The sequence below is a fragment of the Tamandua tetradactyla genome, chromosome 17, assembly GCF_023851605.1.
Source record: "Tamandua tetradactyla isolate mTamTet1 chromosome 17, mTamTet1.pri, whole genome shotgun sequence".
NCBI classification, from domain to species: Eukaryota; Metazoa; Chordata; class Mammalia; order Pilosa; family Myrmecophagidae; genus Tamandua; species Tamandua tetradactyla.
The window spans coordinates 1,114,637-1,141,689 of NC_135343.1; the positions used below are offsets into that span (position 1 = coordinate 1,114,637).

The 27,053-nt window shown below is 40.4% G+C and overlaps 1 protein-coding gene, 1 long non-coding RNA gene and 1 pseudogene across 3 annotated transcripts in view; 1 reads left to right on the plus strand and 2 right to left on the minus strand.

The window, feature by feature from the left end:
• Window positions 1–27,053, plus strand: part of ANAPC1 (anaphase promoting complex subunit 1) — a 115,689-nt gene that overhangs the window by 53,550 nt on the left and 35,086 nt on the right. Inside the window, exons 26-38 of the mRNA XM_077133718.1 lie at window positions 2,028–2,242; window positions 4,205–4,323; window positions 7,233–7,504; window positions 10,217–10,451; window positions 12,464–12,555; window positions 13,847–13,981; window positions 14,262–14,344; window positions 15,239–15,317; window positions 15,960–16,034; window positions 22,587–22,663; window positions 24,262–24,352; window positions 24,444–24,497; window positions 25,556–25,749. Coding sequence (XP_076989833.1) covers window positions 2,028–2,242; window positions 4,205–4,323; window positions 7,233–7,504; window positions 10,217–10,451; window positions 12,464–12,555; window positions 13,847–13,981; window positions 14,262–14,344; window positions 15,239–15,317; window positions 15,960–16,034; window positions 22,587–22,663; window positions 24,262–24,352; window positions 24,444–24,497; window positions 25,556–25,749 — 1,721 coding nt within the window. The remainder of the gene's footprint in view (window positions 1–2,027; window positions 2,243–4,204; window positions 4,324–7,232; window positions 7,505–10,216; window positions 10,452–12,463; window positions 12,556–13,846; window positions 13,982–14,261; window positions 14,345–15,238; window positions 15,318–15,959; window positions 16,035–22,586; window positions 22,664–24,261; window positions 24,353–24,443; window positions 24,498–25,555; window positions 25,750–27,053) is intronic.
• LOC143660571 (uncharacterized) lies at window positions 1,756–26,496 on the minus strand. 2 transcript variants are annotated; one of them, XR_013164125.1, is made up of 3 exons: window positions 26,389–26,496; window positions 15,157–15,343; window positions 1,756–2,324 (listed from the first exon to the last, which is right to left on the minus strand). It is a non-coding gene; the product is annotated as an uncharacterized LOC143660571 (long non-coding RNA). The 2 variants fall into 2 exon arrangements; XR_013164124.1 differs by lacking the exon at window positions 1,756–2,324 and adding an exon at window positions 12,172–12,648.
• Window positions 15,466–15,542, minus strand: LOC143661835 (U4 spliceosomal RNA; annotated as a pseudogene).

Genomic DNA, 27,053 nt, shown 5'->3' on the forward strand with positions numbered 1-27,053 from the left:
GTCAGCCTCTTTTAAAACTTAGAAATGAAAATGTTAAGCCTTGTGTGAGGCTGTGTCACCCCGTAAAGAAAGTGGTGGTGCTGCACCGGTCCCCGGAGCAGGGAGAGTCCCGGTGATTACCCTTTCCTGTTGATGCCTGTGCAGAGCCATCGCAGACCTGGTTATTTGTGATGATCTTCTCTGCTTTGTCCTGAGTCAGTGCCTGGAAGTTGACACAGAGGTCCTGGGCTGCGAAGCTCCTCCGAGCCCATGGAATCAGGACTCGCCCCTGACACCAGAGTGCCCACTGGGCTGCTGGGCGCATCCCCTGGGTGTGGGTCCCAGCCATGGCTGTCCTGTACACCCTCTTCCAATCTGTATCTGAATATCTCGTTACTCTTAGCTCAGTTAAATTAGTGTTTTTCTGGTTTCAAGGAGAAAGCCAGTCTTTTATGCTCATAGTCCTTTCCTTGACCAAGAGAGGGTTGAGTTCAAAGTCATTAGCACTGGGCGGGCCGCGGTGGCTCAGCGGGCAAGAGTGCTTGCCTGCCATGCCGGAGGACCCCGGTTCGATTCCCGGCCCCAGCCCATGTAAGAAACAAACAAACAAACAAAATATAATAAAATAAGAAAATGTTTAAAGATGTTTCCCTTTCTTCCTCCCTTCCATCCTTCCTTCCTTCTCTGTCTGTCTTTCTTTCCTTCCCTTCCTCCCTCTAATAAAAAAAAAAGAAAAAAAAAAAAAAAAAAAAAAAACAAAGTCATTAGCACTAAAACAAAATGATAATAGATCATCATTTGTGTGTATTAAATGTCATGTAAGTAATTCCTTTTAAATTGAAATTGTTTGGGTATGTGAGGCTACGTTTTATATCTAAGCCCATCTGAATTCAGTTTTTCAGCTATTTGTAGGTACATTTTCTATCTAACCTCATCTATTAGAATATAGTTTATTTCAAACTTAGATATTCTGTAGGAACCACTGTCAATTTTTGTGAGCTAAGAGTGGTTATCTGGTAATAGCTACCGTTAATATTTACTTTCACGCTAAACCTTTTGCTTCCACGTTAAATAATGTGAAACTTCAGTGCATTTAAGTTAGGAATTGAATTTTTATTAACGGGAACGAGTCGGTCGGTGTTGGGCTGGAGACTGCTTCAAAGGTTGCCCTGTGTGCTCATGGTGGCGCAGCTCCCTCGTGCAGTGCTGTGTGCCAGGCTCGTGAGCCCCTGGAGGCTCGGAAGCCCAGGGTGACAGCTGAGTCAGGGAGCTGGGCAGCAGCAGAGGAAAACAGGAGTGTGGGTCATTGGCACCGAGTGCTGAGGAAAGGCTTTAGTAGATTTTACTACTTATTTAGAGTGTTTCTCTCAGAGCGTTCCGGTTGTCCTGAGACAGCTCTTTTCCTCTGCTGTGTTCAGTGTGCGTTGGGAACCCAGTCCCTCCCGGGGCAAGGGCATCACAGAGGCACAGGCCCTGGGCGCAGCTTTGAGAGGGCACTGTATGCCTGAGAGCAGAGAGCTGCAGTGAGAGGCAGGGCTCTGAGTGCCTCTAGCCATGTTGAGCCAGGACTTAAAAGTACACTGTGCGTCACTTCTTTACTAGCATTAAATGCCTCTTAGGAGTAGTTTTTTCATTTTTCTAGATAAATATTGAGCTATTTTGAATGGGAGGCAAAGGATATGGTGAAGGGGTTGTTTCACTCGTTGGTTAGTTTGTGTTGGTTCATGAGTGTGGTCAGGAAACAAAGTTTTTCTAGGGATTATTTTCATTTGTACCTCTTTTATTACATTAGTTTTTTTCCTATGCATAAAAGCATATTCTCGACTTTGGCTAATCTCTTTCTAGGGTTTATTTGTTTATAAGTACCTTCTGCCTGAGTCTTAAAGGGCTCTTAGGGCTTGAGATTTTTAAACTAGTTTTTAGAGCTTTTCTTGTAATTGTACTTGTTTTCTAGTCCCGGTGCAGTCCTGGCGCACTGCCCTCTGTGTCCTTAGGTCTGTGTGTGCTGCCTGGTGTCAATTGTCATTACAATGACGTCTGTCACTCAGGTGCTCTCGTCAGATGTTCCTTCAGGAACAGAAGCTGAGGAGGAGGACGACGGCATGGGCGACCTCTGCCAGGAGGTCATGGCCCTGCTGTGGAGCGAGGACCTGCGGGTGCAGGACGTCAGGAGGCTGCTGCAGAGCTCGCGGCCTGTGCGCGTCAACGTGGTGCAGCACCCGGAGCTCAGCGACCACGAGTTCATCGAGGAGAAGGAGAACAGGTGCAGAGCGGGCCCCACCGTTCCCACATGCTATGGGTCTGCTTCTCTTTCTTCTCCAGTCAAAGGTTTAGTATTTGAAGACCTGAAAAGATAGTTCACATTTACACTGTGCCACCTGTTTTGAGTTTTCGTTCAGTCTCGTGCATGTTTTCACATTATCTTTTGGCATTTGTTGACAAAATTGTTGCTATTTAGGCTCCCCTCTTGAAATAATCTTTAAAATTACCTTAAGTATTTACAAACAATGCCCAACATCAGACTTATTCTCTGTCTTGATCAGGAATAGATTTTGAAATTTTGGGGTATAGTTGATGTTTATAGCCTTCTTTTTTTTTCTGGTGTGGTAGGTAATAGGCTATAAGCCTTCTTTCCTGCCTTTCCAAATAGTCTATAATACATCTTTATACTGTAAAGTGGGTAATAACCAAGTTCCCCGCCTTTGACACCCAGAGCTGTTGCCTTAGGACGCTTCCAACTTACTCTACATCCTGTCCCCTGCTACTGTCCAGTTCTTCCTTTTTCCCATGTGCGTCTTCAGGGTCAAGGGCCAGTCGCACACCTGGCCACAGGCTGCCAAGATGGGCTGTGCCTTTCCCTAGTGAGTAGAAAGCTGAGCTGGTGCGTGGCACGTGGTAGTCAGGGGTGCCTGCCACACTGTGTCCAGCCACTGTCTGCTGGCCTCTGGGGTAACTTCACCTCGTGCTGCTTCACCTGCCTCCTGCGGAGTAACAGACATGGTGAAGGTGTTGGTGACCCGTGCACAGGGTTTAGGGCACCATGAGGGTAGTCAGCCGTCACTACTGAGAGGGTTCATTGATTCAAAATTCATAGCTTTTTTTCATTTTTTAAAATCTCTGAAACTAGACAGCTTTTCAGTCTAAGGGGGTCATAATTCGGTTGGCAACATTCTTAGTTCCTAATAAAATAGTGATGCATGTTATAATTGGTAGCATCTTAGAATCAAGGGATACAGTATTACTGTCTTATTATAATTTGTGACTTTTTCAGGGTTGGGTTAGAGTATGCACAAGCTATCTGCTAAAAAAACTCAATGGGAGGCAATCTCTCGGCCTTGGATTTCCTTTATCCCAGTTTCTCCAGTATTCTTAGGACAACAAAGCTCTCCTCTGCTGTGTGCTGGAAAAGCAGCTGAAAGTGTGTACAGTTCAGGAGAGTGCACGCTTGCGAAGGGATTCTTCATAGAGAAGATGTTAGCCTTGTAAGGGGTGTTTGTGTCTCCTGGTAGAACTTGTGTTTCCCTATTTACTTCCAGATTTCCTGTTTGTTTTTGTTTTGTTTTAAGGCACTATCTGAAATGTAATTTATTGTAACATTTAAACAAGTTCAGGAGTGGTGCATTCATTTCGCTGTATAGTCCATAAGAGCTGTTTTAATCTCAAATCTGTGTGCCTGGTAGATAGTGCTATTGGTCCTGTAGAAGTAGCTGTCATGCAGAAAATGTCTTAGGTTTGCAAACTACTCCTGTGGTTCCCTGGTGGGCACCGTGAGTTTGAGTGTTCCAGCACAGGGGCTTCCTCTCCTTTGAGGTGGTGCAGAAGTACTTCCGAGGTCGGGTCATGAGGGCTGCAGAGAGGACCCAGGATGTCCTGAAGCCAGTTAGACTGACGCCGTCATGAACCCAAAGAAGTATCAGGTTGGCATCAGTCAGGTGGAGTTTTGAATTTCTCTTTTGGGTAGGTAGGGTGAGTCGGCTTGTTTTGTAGACAAGCTGTGTTGGTCAAAGTGATAGGAAACCAGACAGAGGAAGTGCACCTTCCTTTTGGAGTCTCTAATGGGAGTAAGATTTAAACTGAAAATCCCGTGTTTGAGTAGTGCTCCCACCATTGGCCCATGTTACTTTGAGGTGACTTTGTCTTCTTTCAGAATAGTTGCCTACAAACTATAGTCCAATTATGTTTTGCTCTAAAATTTTTGACATGTTGGTTTCTATTTTAATTGTAGATTGCTCCAGTTGTGTCAGCGAACCATGGCCCTTCCAGTAGGACGAGGAATGTTTACCTTGTTTTCCTACCACCCTGTTCCGACAGAACCGTTGCCTATTCCTAAATTGAATTTGACTGGTATGTTAATTCCTGGGTTCAGTGCTAAGGGAAAGTGTTAAGTACCTGTATAGCACAGTCCTTTGAATTAATTTAGTCAACACCAAAGAAACGCTCCTCCTATCCCCAAGGATTTTACATACTGTTAATCGCTATGTCACGGTTTTCAAAGAACTCAAACAGCAAATAGTGGAATATAGTCCATTACTAATTTGTGTTTTTAATGAAACTACTTCAGGATATAAAAAGCCAGTTGGAAAAGTTAAAAAATATATTATCGATATAGGGAGATTATTCAACTTTAAGTAATCTTTAGTATGTGTAATATATAAAAGTGTTTAGTTTTAAGATTTCTCGTTATTTCTTATTGTGAATGTGTGATTATTGTACAAAACAAAAAAATATACCGCTCATGGTAATCTTCACATCCAGAGTTCACCTTCCCTAACTTTATTTCTACATGAATATGAATTTATGTTTGTTTAATCACGAGAATTTAAATCTGTTTCAGGAACTTTTAAAAAGGTACTCTAAGTATCCTTCCATATCTTATATATATGTGTATACAATTATTTATATGTAATGATTATATGTATGTGTGTATTGTATACATACATAACTTTTAATTTTTTCTGGCTTTAAAATCTTTCATTTGATTGCTATGGCATGATTTATATAAGCAGCCTAGCATTTTGGGATGTTGACTGCAGTTATTTTTGCTATTGTACATGTACTGCTGGGGCACAGATACCCAGTACATTTAGGATAAATGTGTACGAGTAGAATTCTTAGCCCAGCAAGATGAACAGTCTTAAGACTTTGTTGTAACATGTTATCGTTACGTTACTTTTTTTATTGGTCATGTGAGTTTTTATTTCTGCTAGATGTAAATGTGTCTGTTTTCCAGTATTCTTGATTATAATGGCTGTGTTTCCATCTTAGGCTGGTTTGGCTGTGTTCTAAAGGTGAACATCGCATGCAGTTGAAATTACCATTGAAAATCCCTAAGTCAGCTGTAACATATAGTATATATGCTTTTGTGTGTACAGATCTGTACAAAATACATGCACACATATATAATGTACAAGTAATATGTGCAAATACAATCCCACAATATTTTAGATGCCATATTTCTGTAAATGAGAATCCCCTCACCCAGTTTTGTGAAGACTGTGCCTTGAGCATCATGTAGGACCCAAACAAGGCTGCTGAGTGCGCGCGCTCCTCCTTGCACGCCGCGCCCTTGCTGGAGCACTGCGCTCACCCAGGGGTGCGGTGGGAGAGTGGCTTTCAGGGTTTGACTTGTCCTCTCAGAGACAAAGCAGCTGTGGCAAAAGGTTGATAATTGTTGGGTCTCGGTAGAGGGCATGGTACAGAAGTAGTCATTGTGCTAGTCTTTTAGTTGTTTCAAAGTTTTCATGTGATAAGTTCGGATAAAAAAGGAAAATCTTATGCAAAATTGGTGAATGTTAAAATATATTAAATGTGGTTGGGTGTTAAAAAATTAATACATAAATAATTTTCTCTGGGTATATTTAGTTAAATTTGCATGATTTAAAATGTGTTTAGGACATGAATCCAGTGTTTTATTCTTGTTTTAATAATTAATTTAGGAAAAATATACTTTCTTAAAATAGTCCCTTCATTCACATTGAGATTGCCTCTTGTACTTTTGTTCATTGTTAATCTTAGTGAAGAAAATCCCTTTGCCTTTCATTTTTCTTTGGAGTGCAGATATTACACCTTATGTATAAGGTGAACGAGTGTTTTTCAATATTAATCTCTGTGTTATTAGAGAATGTAAAAGTAGAACTCGTGAGCTTGTTACCCAGTGATGTGCTATTACCCTAGCATTTGAGTTATCTTTTAGGGACAAAAATGAAATGTTAAAGCCAAATACATTTTACTTTGTGCTGGTATGTGTGTGTGTGTGTGTGTGTGTATGTATGCATACTACGCATAAGACACTATGCTATGTAAAATTATTTTACGTAACTTTTAGAACTCTTAAAATCATATTTTCAAATGCTAATGAAATTAGTCACTTTATGAAATAATTGGAATATTTGTTTTAAATACTCATCCATGACTTGAATTAATACAGAATATAATATGTATTTAATATATTATATAAAAAATATATAAAATATGTATAAATATATATAAAATATATTATTACACTATAAAAAGGATTCAATATTTGGTTTTCCCAAAAGAGACAGAAAATGGAACTCAAAGAGTACATAGTAGCAACATTGAATTTATATTGCTCTTAAATACATTGACCATGAAACAAAATCTAGTGATTTCTCTTTTATGGTTTGCTAGGTACCTCAAACCAATAAAAATATAATTTTTCGAGCTGTCACTGCAATTCGACATTTTTACAGTAGCATATAAGTAAGCCAAAAACATCTTTTCTCATAGAGCAGACTTAGAAACATTTTTCTCTCTTTTTAAAATGTCAGTTTCCCATTGTGTCTAGAGATACTGTAGTTGCTGTCCCTAGTGAAAATATGAGATGGCATATTTGAGATTAACATTTGTGTCATTAATTACTATTGGAAGTTGATGTTCACATTGCCTCATAACTATGATGTCTGGTTTCTAATTAACCTCCCTGCTGTGGGAAGAAAGGTGGAAAGTTAGGTCTCATGGTAGTAGGTATTCTAATCAGATCTATATGAAGTTATATTGTATCAGTTATCCCCTTGGGATAACATCAGCAAAAAGGACAATGAACTCTTGTGAACAGTTAGTTTTTTTTACTTTACATCTGGTTTGTCCCGTGTTGAAAGTGTAAGTGCTGGCATCACAGGACTCGGGTACTAAGGGTTTGGAAGTAGAGAGGTGGTAGTCTCTGAGTCATGGGGAGCTGCTTGCTTTGTGAATCCCTGTTCTCTCCCTTCACGTTTTGCTTGTCTGGGTAGGGCGGGCCCCTCCTCGGAACACCACCGTGGACCTTCACAGCGGCAACATCGACGTGCCCCCCAACATGACGAGCTGGGCCAGCTTCCACAACGGAGTGGCCGCTGGCCTGAAGATCGCTCCGGCCTCCCAGATAGACTCTGCCTGGATCGTCTACAATAAGCCCAAGCATGCGGAGCTGGCCAACGAATATGCTGGCTTCCTTATGGCCCTGGGCCTGAACGGGCACCTCACCAAGCTGGCCACTCTCAACATCCACGATTACCTGACCAAGGTGAGGGCTCGGGCTTCAGCTCTGGCATCGGGCCTCCGCTCCTGCTCGCTCTTTCTCAGCAGGCCGCGTCTTTCTCAAGTGTGAGTCAGAGCAGGCCACTCTCCTGGCAGCACCGTGGAAGGGGCCTTCGCTGCTCCTAGGGTACCCCACTTCTCTAGTCTCTCCTAGCACCTGTCCTCTTTCTTCCCACACTCCAGCCACGTAGATTAGTGCTCTGGCTCCTTGGCCCACCACACTCTTCCACCTCAGAGCCATTTTCTTAGCAGCTTTGTGAGAAATAATTTTCATGCCATACTTTTCACCCAGCTGAGCTGTAAAATTCAGTACATTTTGTATATTCAGATCTGCATAGCCGTCAACACAGTGAGTGTTAGAAAATTTTTATCCCCATTTCTTCCTTCTCCCCTTGCCTCTGCAACAACCACTAATCTACGCTCTCTATATAAATTTGCCTAGTCTGTACATTGTATATAAATGGAATCATACCAGATGTAATCCTTTGTCACTGGCTTCTTTTCATATAGCATAATGTTTCCAAGGTTTGTCTGTGATGTAGCCTGTATCATCATCAATTCGTTTTTTTTTGTTTTGTATGTGGGTGCTAAAATATTTTAGTAAGAAGAATTGAAAAGTCATTACTCTAATAAAAAGGATATAGCTAAGTCTCTTATCCCACAGTTAATGCCAAAGGATGGTCTATTGTATGGATATACCACATTTTGTTAATTTGTTCATCAGTTAGTAGACATTTGGCTTATTTCCAGTTCTTGGCTAATAGGAATAATGCTCTTATGAAGATTTGTGTAAAAGTTTTTGTGTAGATGTTTTCATTTCTCTTGGATATAAATCTAGTGGTAGTATTACTGGCCCATGTGGTAACTCTGTTTATTTGTGGAACTGAGAAACTGTTTTCCACAACGGCTGCACTATTTTACATTCCTTCCAGCAGTGGATGAGGGTTCCAGTTTCTCTACATCCTTTCCAAAACTTGTTACTGTTTTTTTTTTTTGAGTAACCATCTTAGTGGTTACAAAGTGGTATCCCTTTGTGGTTTTGGTTTGCATTTCCTTAGTGAGTAATGATGTCCATCATCTTTTCATGTGCCTGTTGACCATTTGTAACTATGTAGGAGAATATTTATGCGTATCTTTTGTCTATTTTAAAATGTTTTTTATTGTGGTTTAAAAGTTCTTCATATATTCTAGATACGGGTCCTTTGAGGGCTTCATGACTTACAAATGTATTTTTCCCATTTTTTGGGTTGTCTTTACTCTCTCAGATGGTGTCCTTTGAAGTACAGAAGTTTTTAATTTTGATTAAAAATTTAATGTTTTTTGTTTTGTCACTTTGCATTTGGTATTGTGTCTAAAAATTCGTTGCCTACCCAAGTCATGAAGATTTACTCCTGTGTCTTTTCTAACATGGTGTGCAATCAGTGGTTCACAGGGTCATCACACAGTTGTGTATTCATCACCATAAGCACTTTTTTGAATATTTACATCACTCTAGAAAAAGAAATAAAAAAGTAAAAACTCATACATTCCATACCCCTTACCCTTCCCTCTCATTGACTGTCAGTATTTCCATCTACCCAGTTTATTTTATCTGTTATCTCCTCTATTATTTATTTTTTATCCATAGTTTTTTACTCATCTGTCCATACTCTAGATAAAAGGAGCATCAGACACAAGGTTTTCACAGTCACACAGTCACATTGTAAAAGCTGTATCATTATACAATCATCTTCAAAAAACAAGGCTGTTGGAGCACAGCTCTACAGTTTCAGGTACTTCTCTCCAGCCACTCCATACACCATAAACTAAAATACACCATAAACCAAAAAAGGATATCTGTATAATGCATAAGAATAACTTCCAGGATAACTTCTTGACTCTGAAATCTCTCAGCTGCTGAAACTTTATTCTGTCTCATTTCTCCCTTCCCACTTTTGGTCAGGAAGGTTTTCTCAATCCCATGATGCCAGGTCCCGCTCATCCCGGGGGTCTTGTCCCATGTTGCCAGGGAGATTTACACCCTGGGAGTCATGTCCCACTTAGGAGGGAGGGCAGCCTGAAAGTTGGCTGGGAGAGAGAGGCCACATCTGAGCAACAAAGGAGGTTCTTTACGGGCGACTCTCAGCCCTCATTTCAAGTCGCTTAGCCTGTCCTTTGCAGGAATAGTTTTCACAGGGTGAGCCTCAGGCTTCAGGGCTTGGCCCCACTGCTTTTGAGAGTTACAGAAATTCTCCACGTGGGGAAGTTGACTATTTCCTCCTTTCTCTCCATTCCCCCAAGGGGGCTTTGCAATTACTTCTTTATTCACTGCTCAAGTACTCACCTCAGAGCCTTTTACATAGTGTTCCCTAATCCAAAATAATTTTCTTTTTGCCATCCAATGTTAGTGTTCCTTTCCTGCCACTCTTTTCCTGGCTAATTTGTACTCATCCTACATGTCTCGTTATAAACTTTATTTCCTTAGAGATTCCTTTTCTAACTGTTATCTAGCCAGTCTTCTTTCATAGTGCTGTGTATTTCCCCCTCTTAGGGCAGAGCTCCCCTAGGGCAGGCCCTGGCTGTGATCTCCTCCATATCTGGTGCCTCCCTGTCTGTCTGTCCTGTGAAAGGACGCACCGGCAGAGGCAGGAAGTGTGTTAGTCCAGACTCTGTCTGTTTTGGTGGCAGCTCTTAACTTTCGTTCTGTTTTCTCTCCCAGGGCCATGAAATGACAAGCATCGGGCTGCTCCTTGGGGTTTCTGCTGCTAAGTTGGGCACCATGGATATGTCTGTCACTCGGCTGCTGAGCATTCACATCCCTGCACTGCTGCCACCGACTTCCACAGAGCTGGATGTTCCCCACAATGTCCAGGTGGCCGCGGTGGTTGGTGTCGGCCTGGTGTACCAGGGCACAGCACACAGGCACACCGCCGAAGTCCTGCTGGCCGAGATAGGTATGGCACTGCTGTCGCTGGGTCTGCTTGGGACAGCCCTCATTCCACAGGGACCAAAGTGAAAAGTGTAGTGAAGTTATGGAAATGAAGGGAGAAATGATAAAATTGAGGAGAAAGTACTAACACTTGTGTGCATGGCATGATCTGGTACCAACATGAAAAACTGCTAAGTAATATTTTTTGAGCTCATAGTGCTTTGCAAATTATTAGACCAGATATTTAGTCGGCCTGTGCCTGAGCATTTCACTCACCTTTGGAGCAGTGGCCCATGGCCTTAATTGCCAGCGGCCTGCTGCTTACTCTGCTCTGTCTCCCAAGCAACGTCCAGGGGTGCAGAGTGGGTCTCGTGCCCGGAGCCTGCCACACGGTGTGTGCGCTTATGGAAGGCAGCACCTCCAGCAGCAGGGAAGCAACCTGCTCCTGCTCCTCTGGTGGCGTGGTGAAGTAGGGAGGCTCGGGCACTCACTTCAATTAATGTTTCTGTGTTTAATGAAGTCCACACCTTATGGAAATCTGTCTTAGGGGTTGTCAGTTTTTCCTGACGGATGGAAATGCTGCTGGTGTTTGTATATTCGGCAATTTAGATACATGCATTAGTTGTTCTGTTTTGCCCTGTTCAGGACCTTTTGTTTATGTGTGTTCACATTATATTGTTAAAGTATTTATGTCATTCTTTACTATCATTCTATTAACTATTGTACCTGTTGTCACAACAGTGCTGCGTAACAAGCAACCACAGACTCTTAGTGGCACACTAAGTGGGTGCCTGGGATAGCTCTGCTTTGGCAGCAGCTTTCTGGGTGTGCTGTTCCCTTCCAGCTCCACGTACCTTATTCTGAGGCCTGGTTGTCGTGGTGACAGAGGCTGAGGAGGAGAACCAAATAATGGTTGCACATTTCAGGTTTCTGCTTACATTAAACCTCATATTGCAGGCCAAACCCAGACGTGTGGTCAGGTCTACCGTGAGGCTATGTCAGATGTGTAGGTATACATTGCACCTGGAGTTGAGGGTGTAAGGTTGTAGGCTGTAAAGGCACTGCTTCTGGAGTGTAGGCTGTAGAGGTCACTGCCACGCAGGTTGTAGGCTGTAGGGGTGCACTCTTAACTGGGGTGTAGACTGTAGGGTGTAGGTATATACTGCCACCCAGGGCAGTGAAGAATTTGGATCTTTTAGTCTTCTATAATGGTAAAACAAATTACAAAACCAAAATGTATAATAGCGTATGTTCTTTTTGTGAAAAACACTTCTTTGCAAGACCCGCCAAACTAGATGTTAAAACTTATCCATCTGTAAGGCAGTTTGTATTCTTTCACTGTGTAATATTGGTGTTTAATGATGTCGTTATATACTCTCATGGACTCACCACAACTTTCCCATGTTGTGTATAGAGAGCTTCATTCTTGATGTATATGCCGTTATTCTCTCATGATTACATTCAAGAATATATAGACTGTTTTTATGCTGCCATTTCATATGTCATAAATGGGTTTTAAATTAACTTTATACTGTATAATCTCATTGAGTTGCCGTGTGATAATTTGCGTAATGCTTTTCTTATTTTCATATTTTTTCCTAGTTCTTTTCTATTAGACATAAGCATTACACTGATTAACTTTGTGTAAATAATTTTTTTCGTAATTTTTTTCTCCCTTATTTGAGCATGTTTCACCATGTCTAATGAGTATATTTAGAAATAGCAAAACAGAAACAGTGTAAAAGATGAAAAATTGAAACCTTTTTTTCTGAGCTTGAATACCACCCCCTTTTTTTTTTAATTGTCCCTACTTCTTGGTAATTTTTTGGTAAAGTCCAAGTTTCACAGTGTTTGAAAGTCACTTCTTGTGAAGGTTCAATTAGGCAAATTAAAAGAAATATTTTTGGTCCTTATTTTGTAGTAAACTGACAGGGTTAATGTCCACCTTTATGCATCCATAGTCATTTGAAGCTTACCAGAAAGTCTTTACGGGTCAGGTGGAGGGCTGGTCTGAGTCGTGTGCTGTCCTGTTTGCAGGGCGGCCCCCTGGCCCTGAGATGGAGTACTGCACGGACAGAGAGTCCTCCTCCTTGGCTGCCGGCCTGGCCCTCGGCATGGTCTGCTTGGGGGTAAGCACCTCTTGCTCCTTCTGCACTCTGCCTGCCTGGGACTTAACCTGCTTGCCCATGTTTTCTTCTTTTCTGGATGTTTTTCCAGAAAAGCTGTGGAAAGGGGAGAGAAATCGTAGCCAAGAGTGGGGCTTTGAGTGTTCCCAACCGCCACCGCTGTGAGCTTAATATAAGTGTTTGTCAACTATATGAACTAAGGGAATGAAGTTTCTTACAAAGGGTTTAAGAATAAGATGCAGAAGTAACAGCCCACTCAGATAGGAAACAGAAACAAGGAAGGCAGACGTGGCAGGCACCAAGAGTTTGTCTGGACTAGCCCTCTTTTGCCACACTGGTGTTCATTCTGTATCCCTGAACGTGGCCCCAGCGGCGTTGGTGAGAGAGATCAGATTGGACCATCTTTAACCCACTCCAAGAGGCATAGTGCAGAATTACCAAATGCATTTCATAAATGACGGTTTCACCGGGAGTACCGATTCCTTGAAGAACCACCAAAAGAGTGTTGGGGTGAAGCTGTATATAAAGAAAGTTACAATGGAATGTGTTGTTTTCTTGTGTGCATTCTGAAAATGTGCCGTTTTTGACCGTGTCAGGCTTTTAACTCTTCCCTTTCAGCACATGAGCTGAGGCAGGTGGCACAGTTGAAGTGTGGCCTGAGTTTTGGTCCTACCCTCAGTCAAGTCAGGGGAACGCTAAGAACTGGTTTCCTCACCTATGAAATGAGGAAACGAGGCTCTACTGTCCAGCGGTTAAGTAAGCAAATACCTCAAAGAGCCAGCCTGCCTTTTTTATGTCCATCCTGCCATTTGCTAGCTATGTGACCTTGGGCAAGTTAACCCCTTTGCAACTCATTCATGTATAAAGTGGGCTTCTTGTTGGTAGCTATTTGATAGGAGTCTGATATTAAGTTACTTTATGTAAAACACAGAATAGTACCTGGCACAGAGTGTTAAATATGTTGTTATTGTTGGAAGAGTTCATAGACACCAGTAGGCAGGGGTGCAGATGTGCACTTGTAGAGGTCATGCTTCCTTAACTGGGGAGTGCTATTAACTCTTATTTTGCAGCCTTTATGTATTTTATGAAACAGAAGTGCTAATTTGAACATTTATGTACTGTACTGTAATTTTTGGAAATTACTAATAATTTGAGTATTAACTTATGAGTAATAGATATTTTAATTGAAAAAAGTACCCTACTTTGAAGTTAGTTCATCCCTTTAATAGTTGTGGTATGTGTAATGGCTCTTCCATAGGATTTCCTTTAACATATCTGTTATTTTGTTTTCAAGCACGGCAGTAATTTGATAGGTATGTCGGATCTCAATGTGCCTGAACAGCTTTATCAGTACATGGTTGGAGGTCATAGGCGCTTTCAAGCAGGGGTGCACAGAGAGAAACATAAATCTCCAAGTTACCAAATCAAAGTAAGTCAATTTAAAGTACCAGGTCAGGGCAGGCCACAGTGGCTCAGCAGGCAGAGTTCTTGCCTGCCATGCCGAAGACCCAAGTTCGATTCCTGGTGCTTGTCCATGCAAAAAAAAAAAAAGTAATAGGCCAACGTTTTACAAGTGAAGAAGCTAATTTAAAAGTGGTTCTTATACCAATATTTGTAAATATGTCAATTTTAAATATAGATTAGTTTTGAGAAGAATTTTATAAAGTTTCAATTCAGAGCTCTTACGTGAGTGTGATTTTTTTTGACAGGAAGGAGATACAATAAATGTGGACGTGACTTGTCCCGGTGCCACACTAGCGCTGGCCATGATCTACTTGAAAACCAATAACAGGTATTCGTATCTCCTCCCTCTCTACCCTCGTGACACTGTGAAGTCCTTTCCCACCTCTCACTTAGCTTAGTGTTTATTGCCCTTGTGATAGACCAACCTGATTTCCATTCTCTCAAGTATATAACATATAGGTTTTATCTAGAAGTAACACATTGTGCTATTTTAATGATATTTGATGAAATAATTGCCATTTTCTATTTGTTTCTGTTTTTTCAGTTGATGTCTCTGATAGCTAGACAAGTTTCATTTCATTGATTTGACATGTCATCATGAATGCCAGAAATCCTAGCATTGTTCTTTCCTTAGCTACTTGCTTTATGAGGGGCTTCTGCTTAGGCCCTGTACTTTCCTTGCTGACCTCACCTTGTATCTTCTCACCCCTGTAATTGATGCTTGAAAATAGACTTTGGCCATTTCTTCTTTTATGTTTGGCATAAACAGGCAAATTAGGTAAGAGACACTGTACCATGTGTTGTATTTTCATTTAAAAGTACCATAAGAGTCGGGGTGCACGAGTGATTCAGTGGTAGAATGCTTGCCTTCCTTGCGGGGGACCCGGCTTTGACTCCTGGACCATGCATCCACCCCGAAAAAAAAAAAGTGCTGTAAGAGTCAGGAAATTCTTTGGTTTTCTGTATTGCTCTTCTAGGAAAACATGAATGTATGCGGAATTAATAGAGTGACTAAAACATGTTTATAGTTACGTTATAGTAAGACAGATAATACTAAATAAATATATACAATGTTAGAGGGTATAAAGTGCTGTGGAAGAAAGAAACAGCAGTGGGTGGAGAGGGGAGACACGTTCTTACCTTTGTCTATAGACTCCTCGTTCCCTTCCCCTCTGCATGCGGGTGGCGCCTCCTCATGTCCTGCCCGTTTGCTCCCCTACAGGTCCATTGCCGACTGGCTGCGCGCGCCGGACACCATGTATCTGCTGGACTTCGTGAAACCAGAGTTTCTCTTGCTTAGGGTATGGTGCTTGTAATTTTTAAATTTCTGTTAACATGAAAATTCTATTCATGGTTCTCAAATTTAGCTTGCAGTTATACTTTATAGAGAGCCTTTTATTATTTACCCGTCAGGTATTTCTAATTGGCATTGTTGTTTTAAGATTTCCCAAATACCACTTTTCAATTAGCAGTAATTGCGCCTAGGATAAACCTCATTGGCTACAATGCTGCCACTGTGAAAAGGTAACCACATACCGCTTTTGAGACCCCAGGAAGGTGACTGTATTGATATGTAAAGCTTGGAGTAATGTTTTAACTTAGCACACAATTATTAGGACCTTTGTGACAAGCAACAAGGGACTGAGATTCATTACTGCTTTAGTTTGCATTTTTGCTGCCTTTCAAGGAGGAATCCTTCTCTGTGTTTGTTTATTGGTTGTGTGTTTTTTACATAAACTGTCTCTTCATATCTTCCTCTCACATAGCTGTTGGGTATTGAGTGTAATTATATGACATTAACGATTTGACACAGTTGCCTTAAAAACTGTATTTTTTGTTGCAAAATTGAGTTTGGGAACTAATTCTTAGGTTATTCTATGTAATATTATTGTAAAATTTATGAACTTTGCTCTAATGAGTTTTATTTGTATTGCATTTTTAAGACACTTGCTCGATGCCTCATTTTGTGGGATGATATTTTACCAAATTCCAAGTGGGTCGATAGCAATGTTCCTCAAGTAAGTACCTATAGTAAATATTACTGTATCTGTAATGGTATTATTAAATTATGATTCCTTTTGAGGTTTTCTAGAACTCTGTGAAGTGTTTTTTCTTGTGAAGTGATTTTTCAGTGTTGAGGATTATGGTATCCCTTGAAGGCAAAAGAAACTTTTATTTTAAGATTTTTATTTAAGATTCATTTGCAGACCACAGACCACAACCTTTACTCTCAGATCCCTAGAAGGTTTAGAGTTTTAAAAATTAAAATGATTCCTTTGTAAAAACTCATAATTAAATATTGCTTTTTAGTCAATTACCCAGAGAGGTGGTTTCAGTTACTTTTTATTTAGAAAATATTTTCCCCAGTATTTTATTATGAAAAATTTCAAAATGCGGAAAGGTTGAAAGAACTTTATATGAGCATCCATATCACAATCTAGATTTTGCAATTAATATTTTTCTGACTATGCATATGATATTTTTCCTTTATTCTTTTATTATAGTGCTGTGATCTGTTTTTAAACACTAAGCCAACCTTGCTTTCCTGGAATATATCTACTTGATTATGAGTATTATCCTATTTATTTATTGATTTGGTAATATTTCATTGAGTGTTTTTCTTTTAACTTTTTAAATTGTGTTACGTATATACAAAGCAAAGAAAAAAAAATGCAGTAGTTTTCAAACCACTCTTCAACAAGTAGTTACAGGACAGATCCCAGAGTTTGTCATGGGCCACCATACAACCCTCTCATATTTTTCCTTCTAGCTGCTCCAGAATATAGGGGACTAGAGGGCTTAAATATTTTTTTATCATTGCAATCGACTTTTCTTCCTTTTTTTGTGAAAAATAGCATATATACAAAAAAGCTGTAAGTCTCCAAGCACAGCACCACGATTAGTTGTAGAACATATTTCAGACTTCGACATGGGTCGCAGTTTTACAATTTTAGGTTTTTATTTCTAGCTGCTCTAAAATACTGGAGACTAAAAGAGATATCAATTTAATGATTTAGTATTCATACTCATTTGTTAAGTTCTGTCTTCTGTGTATAACTCCACCATCACCTTTGATCTTTCCATACCTCTCTTTAGGGTTGTTTGGGCTATGGCAATTCTAAAGTTTTGATATTGGGAGGGTCTGTCACTAATATGGGATAGGGAGATGAAACTATCTGATGTTCTGGAGAGGCTGGACTAGGTTTCAGGACTTATCTGGACCAGGGACCCATCTGGAGGTTATAGGTTTCTGGAAAGTTACTCTAGTGCCTGGAGTCTTATATATTGCCCTAGGTGTTCTTTAGGATTGGCTGGAATGGTCCTGGTTGGGGTTGGCAGGTTATGATAGGTAGCAAAGTCTACCTGAAGCTTATGTAACAGCAACCTCCAGAGTAGCCTCTTGACTCTATTTGAACTCTCTCTGCCACTGATACTTTATTAATTATACTTATTTTCCCCCTTTTGGTCAGGATGGAATTGTTGATCCCACGGTGCCAGGTCTGGATTTATCCCTGGGAGTCCTCTCCCATGTAACCAGGGAGACTTTCATCCCTGGATGTCATGTACCATATAGCAGGGAGGGCAATGATTTCACTTGCAGAGTTGGGCTTAGAGAGACTGAGGCCACATCTGAGCAACAACTGAGGTCCTCTAGAAGTAACTCTTAGGCATGCCCATAGGTAGTCTAAGCTTCTCCACTGCCTACATAAGCTTCACGAGAGTAAGCCTCATGATTGAGGGCATGGCCTATTGATTTGGGTACCTGTAAGGTTTGACACAGTATCAGGGGATTCCCTGATGGTTCATTGAGCATTTTTGCATGTCTTTGTGGGGGATATTGATCTGTGATTTTCTTTTTTCCGTTGTGCGTGTCTGTCAGATTTTGGGAGTTTTTTTTAAACAGGCATTTAATTAACTTGGAATCAGATGTCAAGCTGTTTTTCTTGAGTGGTAGCACAAATTTCAGTTCGGTTCTTTTATCTGGGCAGTTGGTGTCTCCCCTGTGTGTGCAGTTTCATAGGTCAGGCAGATGTTTGCACAGCATTTATTTGCAGAAGTTAGGCCTCCTTCTCTGTGACTCTCTCCTTCCCAGGATTCTGTCCTCACCTTCCAGAAGCTGTGGTTTCCTGAGCTATCTTTTCTGGTGGTTCAACTCAGGGAGACTAGAGTCTTTTTTTAACTGGTATTTTAGCCTTTTATTTTTCTTCATGGCACAGACTAGAACCTGCCGTCAGGGCAGAAGCATGAAAACAAAAACTCAGCCTTCAATGTTCATGTCTTCTTAGTGTTTCCTTGATGGATCTGCTGCTTTTGTTTGCGCCAGTTCTTCGAGATCAGGGGTGGGTGAATTATGGCCCCTCCAGATTTTGTAAAGAAAGCTTTTATTGTCTTTGACTGCTTTTGTCTTATAGCAGCAGTGATGTTTGAAGACAGACATCTGACCCACAGACCTAAAATATTTACAGTCTAACTGTTTAAGAAAAAGTTTATGAATCCCTACAGTGGGCACTTGTTTTTTATGATTTGCCCAGTGTGCTGGTTGGAAAGAATGTATGTCCCCTAGAAAAGCCATGCCCTATTCAATACTGTATGTTTGAAACTGTAATCAGAGCATCTCCCTGGAGATGTGATTTAATCAAGAGTGGTTGTTAAGCTGGATTTGGTGATGACATGTCTCCACCCATTTGGGTGGGTCTTGATTAGCGTCTGAAGTTCTATAAAAGAGGAAATATTTTGAAGAATGAAAGAGATTCAGAGAGAGCAGAGCTGAACGACATAGCCACAAGAAGCAGAGTCCACCAGCCAGTGACCTTTGGAGATGAAGAAGGAAAACGCCTTCCGGGGAGCTTCATGAAACAGGAAGCCAGGAGAGAAAGCTAGCAGATGACGCCGTGTTTGTTATGTACTTTTCCAGATGAGAGAGAAGCCCTGACTGTGTCGCCATGTGCCTTCTACTTGAGAGAGAAACGCTGAACTTCATCGGCCTTCTTGAACCAAGGTATCTTTCCCTGGATGCCTTGACTGGACTTTTCTATAGACTTGTTGTAATGGGGACATTTTCTCAGCCTTAGAACTATAAACTAGAAACTTATTAAATTCCGCTTTTTAAAAGCCATTCCGTTTCTGGTGTATTGTATTCCGGCAGCTGGCACACTAGCACACCTAGAGTTTATATGTGTTATCTGCGGAAGGGTCATTCTGAATAGGAGTTTGTTCATGCATTACCTAAAGTAGTGGATTCATATGTCTTCAAAGTTTTCATTCCTAGCACATTCAGGTGTCAAAGACATCATTTTTTTTTTTTTTTTTGCATGGGCAGGCACAGGAAATTGAACCCGGGTCTCTGGCATGGCAGGCTAGAATTCTACCTGCTGAGCCACCGTCACACTGCCCCATCATTTCTTTTTGAAAATTCCTTTTAAAATGTGTATCATGGGATTAAATTATACTTTTTATTCCATTCCCTCATTCAGCAAATACTTGTTGATCCTCTGCAGATAAAATGTACCTGTGCTAGATTATGTGCTTAAAGATGCTTCTGACATGTCTGCCCTTGAGAAACTTTAGTTTGCTATACTAAGTTTATTTGTTTAGTTTAAGTGAGATTAGAGATGTGTATATAAGTAATGCAGATTGATTTGAGAGGATTCTCTTTTTAAGTTTTCTGAGAATGTGGCTCTTGAACTTTTTTCCAAGCAATTTTATTGAGATATATTCATATATCATGCAATCCAACCCTTGAACTTTTAATATAAAGTTCTCTCTCTGACATTTCTTTTACTTCAGACTTTACAATTTTTAATTTGGTCTTTATTACGTCAGGGAAACCACAAATAGAACATATAGGAAGTTCAGACTGTGGTGGTTGGTGTTTCCTATCACCCTCCACTTTTTCTCAGTTCTCATCAACTTATTTCATTGGATTTGTAGCAGGGCCCCAAAGAGGAAGCAATCAAGATTCAAAGGAAGGTCACTTTGTAAGCTGCTTGCTTGTTTGAACTTCAGCCTTAAGCACAGTAAGGGATGCCTATTACCTTCACAGTACTTTTTCCTTTATAAAAAATTTTGCTCTATAGCCTTCCTTATATCCTTCTCTGCAGTGCTGTGCTCTGAGTACTTCAAGTGTTGCTCTCATGGATAGGTAGAAATGACTTACTAGTTTCGAATTTCTGTGGTCTGTGCCTCCCTGTTCTAGTTTGCTAGCTGCTGTAATGCAATATACCAAAAACAGAATGGCTTTTAAAAAGGGGAATTTAATAAGTTGCTAGTTTACAGTTCCAAGGCTGAGAAAATATCCCAGTTAAAACAAGTCTATAGAAATGTCCAATGAAAGGCATCCAGGGATAGATACCTTGGTTCAAGAAGGCTGATGAAGTTCAGGGTTTCTCTCTCAAGTGAGAAGGCACGTGGTGAGCACAGTCACAGTTTCTCTCTTGGCTGGAAGGGCACATGGCGAGCACGGTGTCATCTGCTAGCTTTCTTCTCCTGGCTTCTTGTTTCGTGAAGCTCCCTGGGAAGTGTTTTCCTTCTTCATCTCCAAAGGTCGCTGGCAGGTGGACTGTGCTTCTCGTGGCTATGTCGTTCTGCTCTCTCAGAATCTCCTGCATTCTCCAAAAATGTTTCCTCTTTTGTAGGAGTCCAGTAAACTAATCAAGACACGTCTCCACCTAATCTAGTTGAACAACCACTCTTGATTGACTTACATCTCCAGGGAGATGATCTAATTACAGATTCAGACATACAGTGTTGAATAGGGATTATTCTGCATTAATGAAATGGGATTTTGATTAAAACTTGGCTTTTCTAGGGGCATACATCCTTTCAAACCAGCATACTCCCTTAGAGTGTGAACTCCTCAGGTCAGCTACTCTGTCTTTTCCATCTTTTGTTTCCAGCAACTAACCTAGGATAGGTAGAGCTGAGCTTACACCTGTTAAATCAGCCAATAGGGGGTGGGGTAAAATTGAGACTTATACAAGTATGACTTCAGATCTTGAGATTTTTGTGTTGCAGCCTGTACGAGACAGAGGAGTTTAGTGTTCTTTTGCTGATTTCTTGCATACCTCAACCTGCTCTTTATGTTTTTTTTTTACATAGTCAGGTACTGGGAATCGAACCCGGGTCCTCTGGCATGGCAGGCAAGCATTTTTCCCTGCTGAGCCACTGTGGCCCGCCCTGCTCTTTATGTTTTTGATGATTTTTTTTTCTTAATTTAAGGAGAACCTGGAAAAGATGACAAGGACCAGATTCAACTGAAGTTCTTAGTGGTGCTTTTAAATAGTGTATGATCAAGTGTGATAGTGTGAAAGGGATGGCACAGATGGTGATGATAATGATGATGAAGATGATATAAAAGCTAACACCTACAGATGTGTCTGGCATCAGGTTTTAGAGCTTTGCATAGAATTGCATATAATTCTTGTAGGAACCTGTGAGGTAGGAACTTGCCTCTGGTCATAGAGCAAGTAAGTGGCGCCACTGGGATTTGAATTTAGGCCTTCAAGGCCCAGGGCATGTATTCTTGAAGACAGCAAGGAACTTATAAATGCCTTTTGTCAAAATTAAAAATATTCCATCCCTGTATAATACAGTAGTAAACACTTCAGTGTATATGAATCTTAGAATCAAGTTATCCAGGTATATACAAATTATTCACTTTGGAGAGATACCAGTTCTTAAGAATGTCACTCAGTTTTTGAATAGTTAGCATTCAAAATTAAGAGTGAAGACTGGGGAGTTAGTTGAAGTAAATTATCAGTGTATATCTCACAGCCAGGATATCAAAGAAAAAAGGTATTTTAAGTTTTGATTTGGTGATGTTTAGTGCATAAGAAAAATATCATAAGCAACTTCCCAATATTATGGAAAAATTAGAAGGATAGATCATTTTCTGAGTACTCGCACTCATGTGATTGGGAATACATGGCTAATTTTTTTTTTATGAGAAAAGAATCATATCCATTCTTCCTTGTTGAAGCCACATATTTTATGTATTTTTTGTTATTCACTACTTAATACCAAAAGAAAAAGAATATCTTTTTAAACAGTATTTACAGATTATGTGCAGAAATATTGCAGATTAACATATTGATGGCTTAGCTTAAATTAATAATTACTCTGATGATGAGCCTCGCTTCTGGTAGGTAGATAGGCTTAATGGTAGAAACATCCCATAAATAAGAAATTTATGCCTGATTAGAGTTATCTTTGATTGTTTTCTTTCCCCTTCACTACTGCTTCCTCCCGCCCCAACTCCACTCCAAACCATTATCTTGCATTTCAGATGAATAGTGTGAAATATTTCTAACTCTGTATTTGATGCAGAATGTATTTAAGTCCTTCAGTTTATGTTTTCATTCCCATTCAGTTCTAGTTTCTAATTGGCTTATCTGAGATTGGGAATTGCTTGCATTTAATGTGGTTGAAATATAGGCCTTTGAGTGAAATATTTTGGGAAAGCATATTTTGCATAAATATGGCCATAGTAAGCAGTGTGGTGTCCTTCAAATTATTGAATATTTGTAACTTGCACATTGATGTTGAAGTAATCTTTCTTTTTTTCTTAATAGATTATAAGAGAAAATAGTATTTCTCTCAGTGAAATTGAATTGCCTTGCTCAGAGGATTTGAATTTGGAAACTTTGTCGTAAGTAATGTACAATACAAAATAGTTATCCTACCTCGTCAGATAAATAAAAATATTGGTTTAGGTCCTCAGCTGCTAAAACAAACACAGCGGGTTGTCTTAGACAGTGGGAATTTATTGGCTTGCGGTTCTGAGGCTGTAGCAGAAGTCCAAGACTGAGTCATCGTCAAGGCTTTCTCCCGGACGCTGTGTGTTTGGGGGCTGGTCCTTGCTCCTTGGCTTCTCGAGCTCATGGCAGTGTATTTGGAGCCTCTCCTGGCTCCTTGAGCCAGCTGACTTCCAGCTCCTGGATGCCCCCTTGGGCTTTCTTTCTCTCTCCCTGTGGCCTTCTCTGTAAGGCTCCAGGAGTAGAATGAAACCCCAACCTGATTCAGATGGGCCACACCTTACCCTGGGGGCCTCCCCAGAAGGTCCTCTTTCATTGGGTTCACACCCGCAGGAATGGATTAAGACAAGAACATGTTTCTCTGGGGTACAGAACTCCAGGCCACCACAAATACACTATTTAGGAATAATATTGCCGTTTATTTGAATAATTCTGAATTGTCTTTTGTTTCTAACCATTGTTTGTCAAATGTCCACCAAGTTTCCCTTTTCTTTTTTCTCTACCTCAAGTTGGGAGCATTCTTGCCCTTAAGAAACAATATTGAGGATGCATAAACTTGTATTCTTTTATCCTTTCATTTTCTTCTTTGTGTTTAATTTGATATTCTTTTTTTTTAATGTAATATAACATATATACAAAACAGCAATAAATTTCCAAGTACATTTTAATAAATAGTTATAGAACAGATTTTAAAGTTTGGTATAGGGTTGCAGTTCCATGATTTTTCATTTTTTCTTCTAGCTGCTCCAAGACACTGGAGACCAAAAGGAAAATCAGTGTATTGATTCAGCAGTCGTATTAAATCCTACCTTCTCTGTTATACTCCTCTTTCTTTTTTGTGAAAAATAACATATATACAAAAAAGCAATAAGTTTCAAAGTATATCGCAACAATTAGTTGTAGAACTGATTTCAGAGTTTGGTATGGGTTATAATCTCACAACTTTAGGTTTTTACTCCTTACTTGCTCTAATGTACTGGAGACTAAAGAAAATATCAGTATGATGATTCAGCATTCATACTCATTTGTTAAACCCTACCTTCTCTGATAACTCCATCACCTTTGATCTTTCTTCTACTCTTTAGGGGTATTTGGGCTATGCACATTCTTTTTCATGTTGGAAGGGGCTGTTGATAATATGGGATGGAATGGGGGATGGAACCAGCTGATGTTCTGGAGAGGCTGGCCCCTCTACATTTCAGGACTTATCTGGTCCAAGGACCCATAAATTGGCATTGCTTTTTAAAAATTTACTCTCACATGATGCATACAAAGCTGTGCAGGCAAGTGCAGACTGTCTCATTCAGGCCGCGGGGTGCTTCTGCTGGCCAGTGGAGCCAGGGTACTGCCAGTTGCATAGAGGCACAGTCACATGTTCCCAGAAGAACATAAGCCTGACAAGAGAGCAGAGACCGTCATTGCCCCTGTTAATGTGCTGGTGAATTTTAAAGCAGCAGCACAACAACACTGATTTCTCGTCATCTGTTTGCAGGCAAGCCCATGTCTACATAATTGCAGGGGCCTGTTTGTCCCTGGGTTTTCGATTTGCTGGCTCAGAAAACTTATCAGCATTCAACTGTTTGGTAAGAGGCACCCTAGTTTACTCCATCGTTTTTCTTTTTTACAAAGCTTTAAGTGCCTCTTTTAACTAAAAATTTTCCTTTTGTTTTCCAGCATAAATTTGCAAAAGATTTTATGACTTATTTGTCTGCACCTAATGCTTCTGTTGTAAGTTATTTTATGATTCTCATTATGAGTAAGACTGATTTGAAACCATTCGCTGATATGTGCCGTCAAATCTGTTTGCTGTTTGTTGGAACTTAGGGTTGGAGACGTGAAGCTTTGGCTTTTCTTTTTTATTTTTTAAATCTTCAATTTTTGTTCTGGATTATTAGGTGGAAATAAGATTGCCCTTGTTGGGAACAGGAGAAATTAAAAAGACCATTAACTTCATGGATTGTCATATCTCCTATTATTTTCTCTTACTTCTGAGTATCTGTGATTTTCTTTTTTAAAAATCAGTGCTTAGCAAAGATACTATTGATTTAAAAAATTTATTAGAGCAATTGTAGGTTTGCAGAAAAATCATGCAGAAAGTACGCCGTTCCCATATTATCTACTTTCACCTCTCCTAGTTGTCCCTGTTACTGACATTTTGCATTGGTGTGGTGCCTTTGTTACGGTTGACCAAGCATTATTATTACACTTAGAATATTAAATACAGGTACAGTTGCTTTTGAAGCATCACTGTTCTGATGACAGGAAGACTAAGAGATTTTATTTCCTCTTAAATCTCTGTAAAAGCAACAGAGATTTATGCTTCATTGTTTATAATATGGAAATTTACAAGCATTAAAAGGTCTAAAAGTAGTTGAATTAGATTGTGGAACTGCCAAAATCAAGTTGTAGAAGAATTTTTAATGAAAATTACTTATATAAATAAAAAAGGATTAGAATATTATATACAGTAGTGTCTCAGTTCATTTAAGATCATTATGTAGATACAGTACAAATACAGGTATAGTTATAGATGCAGGAAAAGATTTGGAGAAAAAGACAGCCAAATATTAATAGTGGTTCTCCAAGTGATTGTTATTGCCTTCTTAGATTTAACTTTTATTTTCTGTATTGAGCCTGTATTTTGTAATAAAAAATAACTTTTTAAGTTAGCATACATTTTTTTTTAAGTTAAAAGTATTTGGGGTCTTTGATGATGGCCAGTTTAGTCTTTGTGATGATGAAGCATTACAGCACAGCTGCAATAATGCTGCCTTTCCCATCTCCAGACAGGCCCTTACAACCTGGAGACCTGCCTGAGTGTGGTACTGCTGTCTCTTGCCATGGTCATGGCCGGCTCGGGGAACCTGAAGGTTTTGCAGCTTTGTCGTTTCTTGCACATGAAAACAGGTGGTGAGATGAACTACGGCTTCCACTTGGCCCACCACATGGCCCTTGGGCTTCTCTTTTTGGGAGGAGGAAGGTAAATAAGAATACTGTTTTTCCATTGAATGAGATCTATAAGAGTTATGACTTGTTTTAATTTTGAAGATGCTTGAAAATTTCCAGGTTCTTCTGTCTGGTTGTTGGTCACTTCTCTAGTAGTGTTCTTATACTTCATAATTAGCTCCCAGCCCATGCTCTGCTCTGTAGAGGGGCCTCCTGCCTCTTGCCTCCACCTTAGGTGAGCCCATGCTCGGTGTATGCGTGCACTAACCCCTGCTCCCCATGCTGCACTCCTTCCCCAAAAGTCACCAAAATCCTGTGCAGTGTTTCCGTTGTCTTTCCAGAATCTGTCATTGCTGACATGCTCATCCTTCCCAAGACTGTGCTGGCTCTTAGTCATCTGTTACAGAAAACCCGTCCACAGAAAATGTACAGATCGTAGGACCACTGCTCGGTGAATGATCTACAAAACGAAAATCTCTTTGTCATATAGATCAAAGTGTAGAATTGTTCTCGCAACCCAGAGCACACTGGCTTCCTGGCTTCAGTCCTCCAGGTGCTGCTGTCACCTTACTGTTGCTGTCCAAGGGGCCATACTTAGTCCTCTATTGCCTTAGGTTGATTTTGCCTGTTTTTGAAAGTTAAGTGTCATCATACACTCTGTACCCCTTCATACCTTCTTTTTCAAGTGTTGTGTTTGTGAGGTTCACCTGTGCTTCCTGGAATAGTCATGTTTGTCTCAGTGCTGTGTTGTACTCCATTGGATGAGCATATCATGGCTTCTAGTATATGATGTCATCTGTGTTCCAGAATGGGTATTCTGTTTTACAGACCCACCAGCAGCAGGGGACATTCCGATTGTTCTGCATCTTTATCCTCCTGTTCTCAGTCGTCCTTTACAGACCTGCCAGCAGTGTGGGATGTTCTGGTTGTTCCACGTCTTTATCAGTACCTCCTGTTCTCAGTCATCCTTTACAGATCCACCAGCAGTGCGGGACGTTCTGGTTGTTCCATGTCTTTATCCTCCTGTTCTTAGTCGTCCTTTACAGACCCACCAGCAGTACTGGGATGTTCCGATTGTTCCCTGTCTTTATCAGTACCTCCTGTTCTCAGTCATCCTTTACAGACCTGCCAGCAGTGTGAGATGTTCTGGTTGTTCCATGTCTTTATCAGTACCTCCTGCTCATAGTCGTCCTGATTTTAGCCATTCTGGGAGCTATAGGGCAGTGTCTCGTGATTTTAATTCCCATTTTCCTGGATACTGATGATGATTATTATTTTAATGTGTCTCCCTGTATATATATTTCTATATTTATACACACACACACAGAGGCAGATATG